Source organism: Lotus japonicus, chromosome 6, assembly GCF_012489685.1.
Source record: "Lotus japonicus ecotype B-129 chromosome 6, LjGifu_v1.2".
Taxonomy (NCBI): Eukaryota; Viridiplantae; Streptophyta; class Magnoliopsida; order Fabales; family Fabaceae; genus Lotus; species Lotus japonicus.
Window position 1 is genome coordinate 21145090 of NC_080046.1, and position 17038 is coordinate 21162127.

The window sequence follows — 17038 nt, forward strand, 5'->3', positions numbered from 1 at the left end:
TTCACCATTTATTCCTGGGAATATGCATTCCTTACCAAACATATGCTATAATTATTCCGAGGAATGTTGAAAAAGATTCCCAAGAATTAAATTTGTTAACCAAACACAATTTCTAAAGATATCATGGAATAGCATTCTCATCCCAATATTCATGGGAATAAGATTCCCAAGAATCTAATTTCTACCCTCCTAGTCTCCTACCAAACGATCCCTTAGGTAGCGTTTAGACAAGTGAGAAGGGAATGAAACATGACACATGTGTTCCGTTATGTGTTTGTCATGTTTTTAAGATGAAACGGAACGGGACAAAAGGCTCCAGGAACGGGACACTTTGGTTTCCTGGAAAAGGGTGGAACGGAAGGAACGGAACGGAACACTCTCTTAAAATTTTTGCAAGTTCAAAAATACCCTTAATTTATATTTGAAATTTTATGTATCTAAACAGTTTGAAATCACTTCTAAAATTGAAAGCACTTATTATATTTGTAGACAAAGTTAAATGAAAAATCTATATTTTCAAAAAAATCACTTAAAATAAAATCAATTATTTTTTCAAACGTAAAATCACTTGTTGTAAGCAATGATAAACGAGTCAATTAGAGTGCGTTTGATTCAACTTATTTTGAAAAAAATCACTTTTTAATCTAAAAATCACTTTTAAAATAAAAAAAATCACTTTTTTAATCAAAATCTCATTTTTTGTGTTTGTTTCAGGTGAAGCTGAAGACAGATTATTTGAAACAGTTACTTTAGCTTATAATGAAAATCTATGATGATAGATGAGAGGAGATAAAAAAGTGATTTTAATTAGAGTAGTCAAACACGAATCAACTTAATTAAAATATAATCAATTATTTTTTCAAAAGTAAAATCTCTTTTTTTGTAAGCAATGATAAACGAGACAGTTAGAGTGCGTTTGATTCAACTTATTTTGGAAAATCACTTTTTAATCAAAAAATCATTTTTTAATCAAAATCTCACTTTTTGTGTTTGTTTCAAGTGAAGCTGAAAACAGATTATTTGAAACAGTTACTTTAGTTTATCATAAAAATCTATGATGATAGATGAGAGGAGATAAAAAAGTGATTTCAATAACATATTGAAACAACTTAAACAATATATGAGTGATTATTTTAAAGAAATAAGTGATTATTTCATGAAGTAAGCAATAACAAACGGTTTCTATACAAAATGTTCAATTGAGTTCAATTTATTTTCCTCAATCAAATATTAAATATGCAGGGTTATATATGTAATTAAAATCATGGTTCTGTTCTATTGACTTAGAGTTACCAAACACAACACACAAAACATTATTGTCCTGTTCCATCCTGTTTTGTCCCGTTCGGTTCTGTTATGTCCTGTTCTGTTCTGTCACCAAAGACTACCTTTAGAGTTTTCTCTAGTGTCCCGAGTTTCAGCTTCTTACTTCTCTTGTGGGTGAGGCGTTTAGAGTTTGGCTCTTAAGATGGGCTTGTGTTTGCTTTTCTTGTTGCTCTGCTTCAGGCTGGGGCCTTTACATGTAATCCGTGTTGTATCCCGTGTTTGGGATGGGCTTTCAGCCCTTTTTTTTTGGTTACATTTTCAGCCCTTTGACTTCAATGAAATGCAAATTATTGGAAAAAAAAAAAACCTGACAAGTTAATTTAATTTCCTTGACCAAAAAAAAGTTAATTTAATTTCCATCTTTTTGGCGATTAAATAACTCAAAAGGATAAAAATGATAATTTACTAATTATAAAAAAAAATTTACTCGATAAAACTACTAGCAAAACAATATATATTAATTGAATTGAATTTTGAGTAAGAATCTATGTTGATAAGAATAAGAAAACAATGCAATGAATATGAGGTCGAAATTTCACCATTTGGATAAGAGAATCTAAAGATAGAGTGTTATTGGACCTCAATCCTCATATTCCAAACTCCAATCAATAATAATAGCGAGGACCAAGTTTTCTTCTCTGGTTTCTGCTGCAGCCACCGCTTTGAGAATTCAATCAATTCCAGTTCTCACCTCAACCAACACACACAGCTTCACAAATGGCAGCAACCATAGCAACAATGGCCATGATCAACTCCAAGTGCTTCACCACCAAGATGATCAACCCCACCAACACCAAACTCACAGCTTCAAAGCCCACCACCCTCTTCTCTTTTCAGAACCTGCCAAAGGGTCTGTCCTCAGCTGAAAACACCAGCGTCTCCACCACTTCCATGGCTGGCACCGCCATTGCTGGTGCCATTTTCTCGTCACTCGTAAGCTGTGACGCTGCCTTCGCCGCTCAGCAGATTGCTGAAATAGCGGAAGGTGATAACCGTGGCCTGGCTCTGTTGCTGCCTGTGATTCCAGCTATTGCTTGGGTGCTGTTCAACATTCTGCAGCCTGCACTGAACCAAATCAACCGCATGCGTAACAGCAACGGGGTGATCGTTGGGCTTGGGCTCGGGCTTGGTGGGTTGGCAGCGGGCTCGGGGATGTTGTGGGCTCCGGAGGCGTCCGCCGGTGAGTTGGGTATGATTGCTGATGCCGCCGCAGGAGGCAGTGATAACAGGGGACAGCTTCTGCTGTTTGTGGTTGCTCCGGCTATTGGTTGGGTGCTGTTTAACATCTTGCAGCCAGCTCTCAACCAGATCAACAGGATGAGATCTGAGTGAATTTGCTCACTCTTATAAACTAGGGTATTTTGGTGCTGATTTTGTTGCATGGCTTTGCTTGTATCTAAACTCCCTATATAATGTTATGTATATCAAGGTTTCCTTCACTTAGTTCTCTGTCTTAGCCAGTAGATGTAGATGTAGATGTTGGATTAAATAAAGCATATAATTAAGCAATGGATGAACTAAAATCATAAGATAATAAGCATTGTTAAAATTGAATAACTTGGAAGCTAGTCGACAATGTTTGTTAAACAAATGCTATGCTCAATTGTATTGAGGTATAAGAGGATGCATGTTTGTAACGACTGCATAATCAAGATGCAACTTTCATTCTTTAGAGCTTGTATAACGTCATTGGGTTCAGCTTCAGAGATGAAAGCTTGATTGTTAATATATAGACTTCACCTGTTGAGATGGATCCCCAAGGATTTGATTGGGTGGATGATGTACTTTATACTTCCATTTCTTAGGTAAGGGGATGTCTCCAAACGATTCGAACTGATCAGATGATTTGGGTTTGTTAGAAAATGTTTGACAGAAAATCCTGGTTGATCTCACCGTCTTGGTTCTTCATCAGCTTCATTTGTTTGGTTCAAGTTCAAATCTATAATCCTCATCTGTTATCATCAAATTCAACATAAGTGGTGATGGTGGAGGTTGTGGTGGTGGCGATGTTGGTTGTAGTGGCAGTCGTGATGGTAGTCACAATGACGATGGTGGTAATGGAACTGGCGACGGTGGTTGGTGTAAGATCAAGTTTTGATCGAGTAGTACAACTCTATGTTTTGATGATTACAAGTTAACATTTTAGTATGAACAATTATGGTACTCTAACGTGTTTTTCTGAGTATGCTATTCAGGGACGGACCCACTCACACAATGGTGGGGGCAAATGACCCCACGTGGTTTACGGACTTTCTTTTAATACTAGTATGTATTTTTAAATTCTCTACAAAGTTGCCCCCATAACTTTTCCATTATATTGAAAATGCCCCCAAGTTACATATCAAACCACTCTAACGGCCCAGTGCTCTAACAAGAAACTGTCCAGCTAAACCCAACCCATTTTCTTCTCTATCTTTTTTAATACATCATTAATATCACATTCTTCTTCTTAAACATCTTTATTTTTTTACGATAAAGTGATCAACATATCTATTAAATACAAATTCCTTTTGAAAAAATAAATATAGATTTTTAAGACTTTCTTGCTGTGCTATGAATTTTATCCCTTTTTTTTTTTCTCGGTACCATGCATGTATGTGTTCTGTGACCTTTTCTTTTCCTGTTACTTTTATTTACTTCCATTTCACCTTTTTAAAATATAGTCACATTTTTATTAAATATAATCACATTACAATTAATTCATTTTATATTTTTATTCACTTATATATATACACACATTTATATTAAAATAAATGTATTCAGTATTTTATTATAACGTAAATCTTTTAAATATTTTTCCATGAGTAACCCAGGGAAGGATCCATGTAGGGCTTATAGCGCGCGGAAATTGCCCCACAAATTGTTTTAATTTTTTTTAATTAATGTTATATATATATATATATATATATATATATATATATATATATTGTTTACACTAAACATTTTATATTTTATTACTTCTTATTTTTAAGTATATGTGTTTTGCTCTCACAAAATTAAGTGGGCTGGCATAATAGTTCAACACCGCATCATAAATAAGTGGTTGAGTTTCGATTCATAAATATATTGTGAAACTGCCCCCACGACTCAAAAGTTCTAGATCCGTCACTGGTGCTATTTACAGGCTCTGACCTCATTTCAATCTCACACAAATCAGAAGCACTGTGCATAAAGAGTGACCCAAGCAACGCTTTCGCAACATCTATGTTCACTCTGAACAGTAGAAATGCTTCAGAAGATCTGAAGCCACACAAAACTCTGATATGGACTCAGTCACTTGAAGTTCTGAAGATCCAGACGTTCTGACAACCAAGAAACTCTGAAGGTTCAGATGTTCTGATGGTGTAGAAGACTCTGAAGATCCAGAAGCTGAAAAGTGAAAACTCGGATGTCCAGAAGCAAGATGACTCTGAAGACCATGTACTTCCCTCTGAGTTCAGAATCAGAAGATACAACGGTCAGAGGATCTGTGCTTCCCTCTGACTCTGATCAACTGGCTTCACAAGTTCCAACATGAAGCATTCCCCTGATCAGAAGTCTACTAGGTTTAAAGATCAAGTCACTATCCAAGTACAAAAGCAAATGTACTATCCTGACGACCTACCTAACATTCTCAGCCATAGCAGAAGCTGGAATTTCCAGAACTGCCCTCCAACGGTAGCATTTCCATGCAGCGTTCAAACCCTAATCCTTGGAGTATAAATAGAGGCTGAAGATTGAAAGATGCGGTTGGAAGAATCTCACACGCGCAAGCTACATTCAAAAAACCTTCTAAGCATTCTTTCATCTGAATTCATTATGTTTACTATTAGCTTTTCAGAAGCAAACTCTTTGTAAACATTCTTTCTTAAACAAGTTGTTTAGTTACCTTTAGGAGATCAAGTTTGATCGGATCCTAGAGAAGACTAAGAGAGTGAATCTTAGTGTGAGCTAAGTCAGTGTAATTGTTAGTCACTTGTAGGTTTCAAGTGCAGTTGTAACATTTACCTGATTAGTGGATTGCCTTCATTCTAAGAAGGAAGAAATCACCTTAACGGGTGGACTGGATTAGCTTGAGGGATTTATCAAGTGAACCAGGATAAAAATCCTTGTGTGCTTTTCTATCTCTTATCTTAAGCACTTTGTTCTCGAAAGATTTGTTAAAATCTTTAAGGTGGAAGTTTTATTCTGAAAACGTTATTCAAACCCCCCTTTCTACCGTTTTTCATACCTTCAATTGGTATCAGAGCGCAAGTTCTGATTACCACAGATAACAGTGTTCAGTGATCCGGGCCGGTGTGAAAAACAATGGCTACCACCAGTGAAACGCAAAAAGATGGTTACAATGAAAGCCTCACATGTTCGACGGTCAAAGGTTCGAATATTGGAAAGATAGACTTGAAAGTTTCTTTCTGGGTTTTGATGCAGATCTCTGGGATATTATTGTGGATGGCTATGAGCGTCCAGTTGATGAAGAAGGCAAGAAGATCCCAAGGTCAGAGATGACTGCAGATCAAAAGAAGCTTTACTCACAACATCACAAAGCTAGAACAATTCTTCTAAGTGCTATCTCTTATGAAGAGTACCAGAAGATTACAGATCATGAGTATGCAAAAGACATCTTTGAATCTCTGAAGATGTCTCATGAAGGAAACAAGAAAGTCAAAGAATCAAAGGCATTGTCTTTGATCCAAAAGTATGAATCCTTCATCATGGAGCCAAACGAGTCCATTGAAGAAATGTTTTCCAGATTTCAGTTGCTTGTAGCTGGAATACGACCTCTCAACAAGAGCTACACAACAAAAGATCATGTCATAAGGGTCATCAGAAGTCTTCCTGAAAGCTGGATGGCCTTGGTGACTTCAATAGAGCTTACAAGAGATGTTGAGCGTATGAGTTTAGAAGAACTCATCAGCATACTGAAGTGTCATGAGCTGAAGCGCTCAGAGATGCAAGATCTGAGGAAGAAGTCAATAGCCTTAAAATCCAAATCTGAGAAGGCTAAAACAGAAAAGTCAAAAGCTCTTCAAGCTGAAGCAGAAGAATCTGAAGAAGCATTAGAAGATTCTGATGAAGATGAGCTAACTCTGATCTCTAAAAGACTCAACCGTATCTGGAAGCACAGGCAGAGCAAATACAAAGGCTCTGGAAAGGCCAAAGGAAAGTCTGAATCCTCAGGTCAGAAGAAGTCCTCAATTAAGGAAGTCACATGCTTTGAGTGCAAAGAATCAGGGCACTACAAAAGTGACTGTCCAAAATTGAAGAAGGACAAGAGGCCAAAGAAGCACTTCAAGACCAAGAAAAGTCTGATGGTGACTTTTGATGAATCAGAGTCAGAGGATGTTGACTCTGATGGAGAAGTCCAAGGACTCATGGCCATTGTCAAAGACAAAGGAGCAGAGTCAAAGGATGTTGTTGACTCTGACTCAGAATCAGAAGGAGATCCTAACTCAGACGTTGAAAATGAGGTATTCGCTTCTTTCTCAACCTCTGAGCTGAAACATGCTTTGTCTGATATCATGGATAAGTATAACTCTTTATTGTCTAAGCATAAGAAGCTGAAAAAGAACTCATCTGCTGTTTCTAAGACTCCTTATGAACATGAGAAAATCATTTCTGATTTGAAAAATGATAACCATGCTTTAGTGAATACTAACTCTGTGCTTAAGAATCAAATTGCTAAGTTAGAAGAAGTTATTGCCTGCGATGCATCTGATAGTAAGCATGAATCTAAGTATGAAAAATCTTTTCAAAGATTCCTGGCTAAAAGCGTAGATAGAAGCTTAATGGCTTCAATGGTCTATGGCGTAAGCAGAAATGGAATGCATGGCATTGGCTATTCTAAACCAATTAGAAATGAGCCTTCTATGCCTAAATATCATGCAAAAATTCCTTTACATTACCATGTTGAGAAACCCAAGGTGATCAGAACCTCTGGGGTAACTAACAAGAGAGGACCCAGAAAGTAGGTACCTAAGGATAAGATTATCTATGTTGCAGATATCCTTGATAGCTCCACTGAAACACCAATCATGGTATCTGGACAGTGGATGCTCGCGTCACATGACGGGAGAAAGGCGTATGTTCCAAGAGCTAAAACTTAAGCCTGGAGGCGAAGTTGGCTTTGGTGGCAACGAAAAGGGTAAAATTGTTGGTACTGGTACTATTTGTGTAGATAGTAGTCCATGCATTGACAATGTTTTATTGGTAGACGGCTTAACTCATAACTTATTGTCTATAAGTCAATTAGCTGACAAGGGTTATGATGTTATCTTTAATCAAAAGTCCTGCCGGGCTGTAAGTCAGATCGATGGCTCTGTTCTGTTTAACAGCAAGAGGAAGAACAACATTTATAAGATCAGATTATCTGAGTTGGAGGCTCAGAATGTGAAGTGTCTTCTGTCTGTTAATGAAGAGCAATGGGTATGGCATAGACGGTTAGGGCATGCCAGTATGAGAAAGATTTCTCAGCTGAGCAAGCTAAAACTTGTCAAGGGCTTGCCCACTCTGAAGTTCTCTTCAGACGCTCTTTGTGAAGCATGTCAGAAAGGCAAATTCACAAAAGTCCCTTTCAAGGCAAAGAATGTTGTCTCAACCTCAAGGCCGTTGAAACTTCTGCATATCGACCTATTTGGACCAGTGAAAACTGATTCTATAGGTGGCAAGAGATATGAGATGGTCATTGTTGACGACTATAGCCGCTGGACATGGGTAAAATTTCTAACCCGCAAGGATGAGTCTCATGCTGTGTTCTCTACCTTCATAGCCCAAGTGCAAAACGAGAAGGCTTGTAGGATTGTGCGTGTCAGAAGTGACCATGGTGGAGAGTTTGAGAATGACAAGTTTGAGAGTCTGTTTGATTCCTATGGAATTGCACATGATTTCTCTTGTCACAGAACTCCTCAACAAAATGGTGTTGTTGAGAGGAAGAACAGAACTCTTCAGGAGATTGTTAGAACAATGCTCCAAGAAACTGGCATGGCTAAGCACTTTTGGGCAGAGGCAGTAAACACAGCGTGTTACATTCAGAACAGAATCTCTGTGAGACCAATTCTGAATAAGACTCCCTATGAATTGTGGAAGAATATAAAACCCAACATTTCTTACTTTCATCCTTTTGGTTGTGTTTGTTATGTTCTTAATATTAAGGATAGATTGCATAAATTTGATGCTAAGTCTTCTAAATGTCTATTACTTGGTTACTCTGAGAGATCTAAAGGTTTTAGATTCTATAATACTGATGCTAAAACAATTGAAGAATCTATTCATGTTAGATTTGACGATAAGCTTGACTCTGACCAGTCAAACCTAGTTGAGAAATTTGCAGATTTAAGTATAAGTGTTTCTGACAAAGGCAAAGCTCTAGAGGAAGCTGAGCCAGAAGAAGCTGGTCCCTCCGATTCACAAACTCAGAAGAAGAGCAGAATCACTGCAGCTCATCCTAAGGAATTGATTCTGGGCAACAAAGACGAACCAGTCAGAACCAGATCAGCCTTCAGACCCTCTGAAGAGACCCTGCTTAGTCTGAAAGGATTGGTGTCCTTAATTGAACCCAAGTCAATTGATGAAGCTCTTCAGGACAAGGACTGGATTCTGGCCATGGAAGAAGAATTGAATTAATTTTCAAAGAATGATGTTTGGAGCCTAGTGAAGAAGCCTCAAAGTGTCCATGTAATTGGAACAAAATGGGTGTTCAGAAACAAGTTGAATGAGAAAGGAGATATAGTCAGAAACAAGGCAAGGCTAGTTGCTCAAGGCTACAGCCAGCAGGAAGGAATAGACTACACAGAAACATTTGCTCCAGTAGCAAGACTAGAAGCAATCAGACTGTTGATCTCCTTCTCAGTGAATCACAACATAATTCTACATCAGATGGATGTTAAGAGTGTCTTCCTAAATGGATACATATCAGAGGAAGTCTACGTTCATCAACCCCCAGGTTTTGAGGATGAAAAGAACCCAGACCATGTTTTCAAATTGAAGAAATCACTCTATGGTCTGAAACAAGCTCCCAGAGCATGGTATGAGAGACTCAGCTCATTCCTTCTGGAGAATGAGTTTGTAAGGGGTAAAGTAGATACAACTCTCTTTTGCAAAACTTACAAAGATGATATCTTAATTGTGCAAATTTATGTTGATGATATTATATTTGGTTCTGCTAATCAATCTCTATGTAAAGAATTTTCTGAGATGATGCGGGCTGAATTTGAGATGAGTATGATGGGAGAACTCAAGTACTTTCTGGGAATACAAGTTGATCAAGCACCGGAAGGAACATATATCCATCAGAGCAAGTACACTAAAGAAATTCTGAAGAAGTTCAATATGCCGGATTCTACAGTCGCCAAGACTCCAATGCATCCTACATGCATTTTGGAGAAAGAAGATGCAAGTGGTAAAGTTTGTCAGAAGCTCTATCGTGGTATGATAGGATCACTTCTATACTTAACTGCATCTAGGCCAGATATATTGTTTAGTGTTCATTTATGTGCTCGTTTCCAATCAGATCCAAGGGAAACCCACTTAACTGCTGTTAAGAGGATCCTAAGGTATCTGAAAGGTACCACTAACCTTGGCTTGATGTATAAGAAAACATCAGAGTATAAGCTTTCAGGTTATTGTGATGCTGATTATGCTGGAGATAGAACAGAGAGAAAAAGCACTTCTGGAAATTGTCAATTTCTGGGAAGCAACTTAGTCTCATGGGCACGCAAGAGGCAATCAATCATTGCACTATCTACTGCAGAGGCAGAATATATCTCAGCAGCAATATGCAGCACTCAGATGCTCTGGATGAAATATCAGCTGGAGGATTATCAAATCCTTGAGAGCAATATCCCAATCTATTGTGATAACACTGCTGCAATCTCATTGAGTAAGAATCCTATCTTACATTCAAGGGCAAAGCACATTGAGGTAAAGTATCACTTTATTAGAGATTATGTACAGAAGGGCGTACTTCTTCTGAAGTTTTTTGATACTAACCATCAATGGGCAGATATCTTTACAAAGCCCTTAGCAGAGGATAGATTTAATTTCATTCTGAAAAATCTGAATATGGACTTTTGTCCAGCATGAAGATGGTGTAAGATCAAGATTTGGTCATGTGGTACAACTCTATGTTTTGATGATAACAAGTATTTATTTGTGGATGAACAACTATGATACTCTAATGTTTGTCTTGAGTGTTTTGACAAACAGGTTCTGATTCTGACACCAGAAGATATATTCGTCAGAAGTTCTGAAGATCAGAAGATCAGAGGATCAGAAGATCTGAAGAACAGAAGTTCTGAAGATCAGAAGATCTGAAGAACAGAAGATCAGAGGATCAGAAGCTCTGAAGATCAGAAGATCTGAAGATCAGAGGATCTGAAGATCAGAGGATCTGAGGATCAGAGGATCAGAAGATCAGAGGATCAGAAGATCTGAGGATCAGAAGATCTGAAGACCAGAAGCTCTGAGGGACCAGAGGCTCTGAAGGTTCAGAAGCTCTGAAGGTCCAGAAGCAGAAGTTACGAAGGTCAGAGGATCCAAGCATCCCTCTGACTCTGATCACCAAGCTTCACAAGTTCCAACACGAAGCATAACTCTGATCAGAAGTAAATGGTTAAAGGCAAATGTCTCTATCGAGAAGTACAAGAGCAGTGTACTATTCTGAAATGCCTACCTACCAAGGTTCAGCCACAGCAGGTTCTGGAAGTTCCAGAAATGCCCTCCAACGGTCATATTCTCTCAACAGAAATATCCTTTGCACCTTGGACTATAAAAGGCTGAAGAAAAGAAGAAAGACTAAGAGAGAGAAAACAAAGAGCTGCAATACAAGAAAAGATTCAAGCCTCTACTTTCTTCATCTATTCTTATTTGGTTTACACTCAGCTTATTTAGAAGCAAACCTTTGTAAACACCAACCTCAAACAGTTGTTTGATTTTCCTTAAGGGACCGGGTAGGTCAGTATCCTTAAGAAGACTAAGAGAGTGAATCTTAGTGGTGATTCCTTTAGGAGATCAAGGTTGATCGGATCCTAGAGAAGACTAAGAGAGTGAATCTTAGTGATAGCTAAGTCAGTGTATTGTTAGTCACTTGTAGGTTTCAAGTGCAGTTGTAACAATTATCTGATTAGTGGATTGCCTTCATTCTAAGAAGGAAGAAATCACCTTAACGGGTGGACTGGATTAGCTTGAGGGATTTATCAAGTGAACCAGGATAAAATACTTGTGTGCTTTTCTCTTCTCTCTATCTTTATCCGCTGCACCATCTATCTTAGAGAAACCGAAAAGATTTACCTTAAATCTTAAGGGGAAAGTTTTTATATTGAAAACGCTATTCAACCCCCCCCCCTTCTAGTCGTTTTTCACACCTTCATTTGGTATCAGAGCGCAAGTTCTGATTACCACACTTAACAGTGTTCAGTAGATCCGGGCCAGTGTGAAAAACTCATGGATTCCACCACTACTACAAGCAAATATCAATACAGTGCAAGACCACCTATCTTTGATGGTCAGAGATTTGATTTCTGGAAAGACAGAATCAAAAGCTTCTTTCTTGGCTTTGATCCTGATCTTTGGGATTTTGTTGTTGATGGCTACACCCCTCCTGTTGATGTACATGGTGTAAAGATCCCAAGGAAGAAGATGAGTGAAGATCAAAAGAAGGAGTTCAGAGATCATCACAGATCAAGAGCTATTCTGCAAAGTGCCATTTCATATGAAGAATATGAGAAAATTACTGATCGTGATTCCGCTAAGTGTATCCTTGATTCCTTAAAGATGACACATGAAGGAAACAAGAAGGTGAAAGAATCAAAGGCGCTGTCCTTGATCCAGAAATATGAATCCTTCATCATGGAACCTAACGAATCCATTGAGGATATGTTTTCCAGATTTCAGTCGCTCGTAGCTGGAATACGACCTCTCAACAAGAGCTACACAACTAAAGATCATGTCATAAGGGTCATCAGATGTCTTCCTGAAAGCTGGATGCCCTTGGTGACTTCAATAGAGCTTACAAGAGATGTTGAGCATATGAGTTTAGAAGAACTCATCAGCATACTGAAATGCCATGAGCTGAAGCGCTCTGAGAAGGCTAAATCTGAGAAGTCAAAAGCTCTCCAAGCAGAAGCAGAAGAATCTGAAGAAGCCTCTGAAGATTCTGATGAAGATGAGCTGACTCTGATATCCAGAAAGCTCAACTGCATCTGGAAGCACAGGCAGAGCAAATACAAATGTTCATCAAAGGACGAAAAGTCAAAGAAGCATTTCAAACCAAAGAAAAGTCTGATGGTAACTTTTGATGAATCAGAATCAGAGGATGTTAACTCTGATGGTGAAGTCCAAGGACTCATGGCTATTGTCAAAGACAAAGGAGCAGAGTCAAAGGAAGCTGTTGACTCTGACTCAGAATCAGAAGGAGATCCAGACTCTGACGATGAAAATGAGGTATTTGATTCTTTCTCAACTTCTGAACTTAAAGATGCTTTGTCTGAAATTATGGATAAATATAACTCTCTCTTGACTAAGCATAAAAGGTTGAAAAAGAATTTCTCTGCTGCCTCTGAAACTTCTGTTGAACATGAGAAAATTATTTCTGATTTGAAAAATGATAATCATGCTTTGATCAATTCTAACTCTGTGCTTAAGAATCAAATTGCTAAGTTAGAAGAAGTTATTGCCTGCGATGCCTCTGATAGTAAGCATGAATCTAAGTATGAAAAATCTTTTCAAAAATTCCTGGCTAAAAGCGTAGATAGAAGCTTGATGGCTTCATTGATCTATGGCGTGAGCAGAAATGGAATGCGTGGCATTGGGTATTCTAAACCAATTAGAAATGAGCCCTCTGTGCCTAAAGCTAAATCTTTGTATGAATGCTTTGTTCCCTCTGGTACCATATTGCCTGACCCTGTACCTGCTGAAGTTGCTAAAAACCCTCGTAAAAAGGGATCTTTCTCTATGACTAAATATCATGCAAATATTCCTTTAAAATATCATGTTGAGACACCCAAGGTGATCAGAACCTTCTGGGCTAACTAACAAGAAAGGACCCAGAAAGTGGGTACCTAGGGATAAGATTATATATGTTGCAGATATCTTCAATAGGTCCATCGAAACTCCAACCATGGAACCTGGACAGTGGATGCAAGCAACACATGACGGGAGAAAGGCATATGTCCCAAGATCCAAAACTTGAACCTGAAGGTGAAGTTGATCTTGGAGGCATCAGTAGAGTAAGATTTGGTCAAGTCAAAGCTAGCTGAAAAAGCTTGTAGAGATGAGCATGACCGGTTCAGAAAGTAACAAAGACTCAGAACTTGACGAACCAGAAGCAACAACATCAGAAGATGCTTCTACAACTTCTGACTTGCGTCATCAGAAGAAGAGTAGGCTCCTAGCTTCTCATTCTGAAGTATCTAAAGATGAAATTTTGTCCAGAACGGAGATGTCACCAGAACCACACTTCTGCTCTCATCAGAAGATATGCTAATCAGAAGCCAAGTATCCCTTGGTATTCCTTCTGAGGGGGAGTATTTCGTCTTATGCTCTTACTATTTTTTTTCCCACCTTCATTCTTTTTGCTTATGACAAAAAGGGGGAGAACTTATAGTATCTTGACAACTCCTATATTATTTAGCTCAGAATCTAGATATTACTAACGTTGATATTAAGTATTAGATTCAGGGGGAGCTTAGCTCAGAATCAAGCACGAGTCTTGGATTCAGAAGGAGCAAGATAAACTATACACATCAGGATAAGTTTTAACTCTGATACCTTATACTCTGAGTGTATTCAGTTTATTTGTTTAGAGTTGTTCATCAAAATACATGGTTTTGTCATCATCAAAAAGGGGGAGATTGTAAGATCAAGATTTGGTCATGTGGTACAACTCTATGTTTTGATGATAACAAGTATTTATTTGTGGATGAACAACTATGATACTCTAATGTTTGTCTTGAGTGTTTTGACAAACAGGTTCTGATTCTGACACCAGAAGATATATTCGTCAGAAGTTCTGAAGATCAGAAGATCAGAGGATCAGAAGATCTGAAGAACAGAAGTTCTGAAGATCAGAAGATCTGAAGAACAGAAGATCAGAGGATCAGAAGCTCTGAAGATCAGAAGATCTGAAGATCAGAGGATCTGAAGATCAGAGGATCTGAGGATCAGAGGATCAGAAGATCAGAGGATCAGAAGATCTGAGGATCAGAAGATCTGAAGACCAGAAGCTCTGAGGGACCAGAGGCTCTGAAGGTTCAGAAGCTCTGAAGGTCCAGAAGCAGAAGTTACGAAGGTCAGAGGATCCAAGCATCCCTCTGACTCTGATCACCAAGCTTCACAAGTTCCAACACGAAGCATAACTCTGATCAGAAGTAAATGGTTAAAGGCAAATGTCTCTATCGAGAAGTACAAGAGCAGTGTACTATTCTGAAATGCCTACCTACCAAGGTTCAGCCACAGCAGGTTCTGGAAGTTCCAGAAATGCCCTCCAACGGTCATATTCTCTCAACAGAAATATCCTTTGCACCTTGGACTATAAAAGGCTGAAGAAAAGAAGAAAGACTAAGAGAGAGAAAACAAAGAGCTGCAATACAAGAAAAGATTCAAGCCTCTACTTTCTTCATCTATTCTTATTTGGTTTACACTCAGCTTATTTAGAAGCAAACCTTTGTAAACACCAACCTCAAACAGTTGTTTGATTTTCCTTAAGGGACCGGGTAGGTCAGTATCCTTAAGAAGACTAAGAGAGTGAATCTTAGTGGTGATTCCTTTAGGAGATCAAGGTTGATCGGATCCTAGAGAAGACTAAGAGAGTGAATCTTAGTGATAGCTAAGTCAGTGTATTGTTAGTCACTTGTAGGTTTCAAGTGCAGTTGTAACAATTATCTGATTAGTGGATTGCCTTCATTCTAAGAAGGAAGAAATCACCTTAACGGGTGGACTGGATTAGCTTGAGGGATTTATCAAGTGAACCAGGATAAAATACTTGTGTGCTTTTCTCTTCTCTCTATCTTTATCCGCTGCACCATCTATCTTAGAGAAACCGAAAAGATTTACCTTAAATCTTAAGGGGAAAGTTTTTATATTGAAAACGCTATTCAACCCCCCCCCCTTCTAGTCGTTTTTCACACCTTCAGATGGATCAGAACCTCTGACTATGATGCTTCTTTATCAGAAGATGTCTAGTCCAGAAGGTAACTCTATCAGAGTTTATGTACCCATTGGTGCTAACTCTAAAGCTGAGATAGTAAACGTGTGTCAGTATCTCTGATACATAGTTCCTTGTGCCCGTGCTGACAATCTGTTGTAATGAGTGTTGATGTGCTTATCTCCTGCGTGTGATAGGTGTATTTACTGTTACTATCATGTCTTTAATTTCTAACCGTTGATTTTAAATTGCTTTTTGATCAACAACGGTTATTTGTCAAAACCCACTATACACACACGTTCTCCTACACTTACGGTTTTACCTTCTCTCTCTTCAGTTTTTCAAAAACTTATCCCCACGATCTCTCTCTCTCTATTCATCCTTCTCCTTCAACCCAAAACCTTCAACCGACGTCACGATGGTGAGACAAACCAGAAATGAAGCTGCAGGTGCAACCAGGTTCCCTCATATGGTAGTAGGCCAAGCTACAGGTCAATTGGGTCCTGAAGCTCCAAATCAAGGTCAGGCTTCAGAGAAGATGATTCCAATTGCATAACAGGGTTGTGCCGTTCACTGCGTTTATGCTCCGGAAGAACTCCAAGTGCTTGCTGAATGGAGATTCGACCTGGATAATATAGCTGCAAATGGGTATGATCTTCAACCTGAAGTTCAAGTTCAGGGATGGGAAGAGTATTTCAACAGGCTTAGAGGTCCAATTTATGACAAATTGGTCAAGGAATTCTGGAAACACGCGGACTGTGATGATACACAAGTTGTCTCCTACATTGCTGGAAGGAGGATAATCATCACTGAGAAGTCCATTGTGAATTTGCTGGGTGCACACACTGGAACTGGGTATAGATTCCAACTGACAGAATCGAAGTTGAAACCCAGAACAAAGGAAGAAACCAACAAGGCTCTTTACACCAACTACAAACCTGGCAAGAGTGACTACAAAGTGATGGATCTTCATCCCAAGCTAAGGATCTGGCACAAGATTCTGCTTCACTGCATCAACCAGAGGCCAAAGGGAAGCTCTCCTGATTACATCAACTTCTGCCAGAAGGCAATGCTGTTCTTCATTCAGGATAAGAGGAAGATCTGCCTTCCTTTCTTCTTGTTCTCTTACCTGAAAGAATGCATCAGGAAGTCCAGAACCACTGCCTCCATCAAGTCTGCCATCAAGTACATCCCCTTTGGGAGACTGCTTTCAGATCTCTTCATTGAGAGTAAATTCGTAGAAGATCTGATCAAGGCAGGATGCACAGAGGATCTGTCTACAATTGTCAGTGATGTCTTCACATCCACATCTTTGAAGAAGATGGGATTGGTCAAGAAGAAGATAGCCCCTGCTCATGAAGATACTTCTGATGAAGTAAGACAAAGAAGGGTGCCTCTGAATGATTTCCCTCTGTGGACCCAAGCAGACAACCCAGAAGCTATTTTGTGCTACATTGATGATCTGAAGCAACAAGGGTTTGAGATTGATGTAGACGAGTTCTTCAGGCGATTGCCACCAGCTCCAGAGTTTGACTCTCCTCCCAAGAGAAAAGTTCAGAGAAAAATGGTCTTGGAGGAATCTTCTGAGGAGTCTGA

General features: G+C 38.8%; 1 protein-coding gene across 1 annotated transcript; it reads left to right on the forward strand.

Annotated features, from left to right (window-relative positions):
• The first annotated feature begins 1913 nt into the window (after nucleotides 1-1913).
• On the forward strand, nucleotides 1914-2769 carry LOC130724317 (photosystem II core complex proteins psbY, chloroplastic-like). The gene has a single exon (XM_057575520.1). It carries the CDS (start codon nucleotides 2044-2046, stop codon nucleotides 2656-2658), a length of 615 nt encoding a protein of 204 aa, XP_057431503.1. The 5' UTR covers nucleotides 1914-2043; the 3' UTR covers nucleotides 2659-2769.
• Nucleotides 2770-17038: the final 14269 nt, after the last annotated feature.

Coding starts and splice junctions, on each gene's coding strand:
- LOC130724317 (XM_057575520.1), top strand. CDS start 2,044: ATGGCAGCAACCATAGCAACAATGGCCATGATCAACTCCAAGTGCTTC.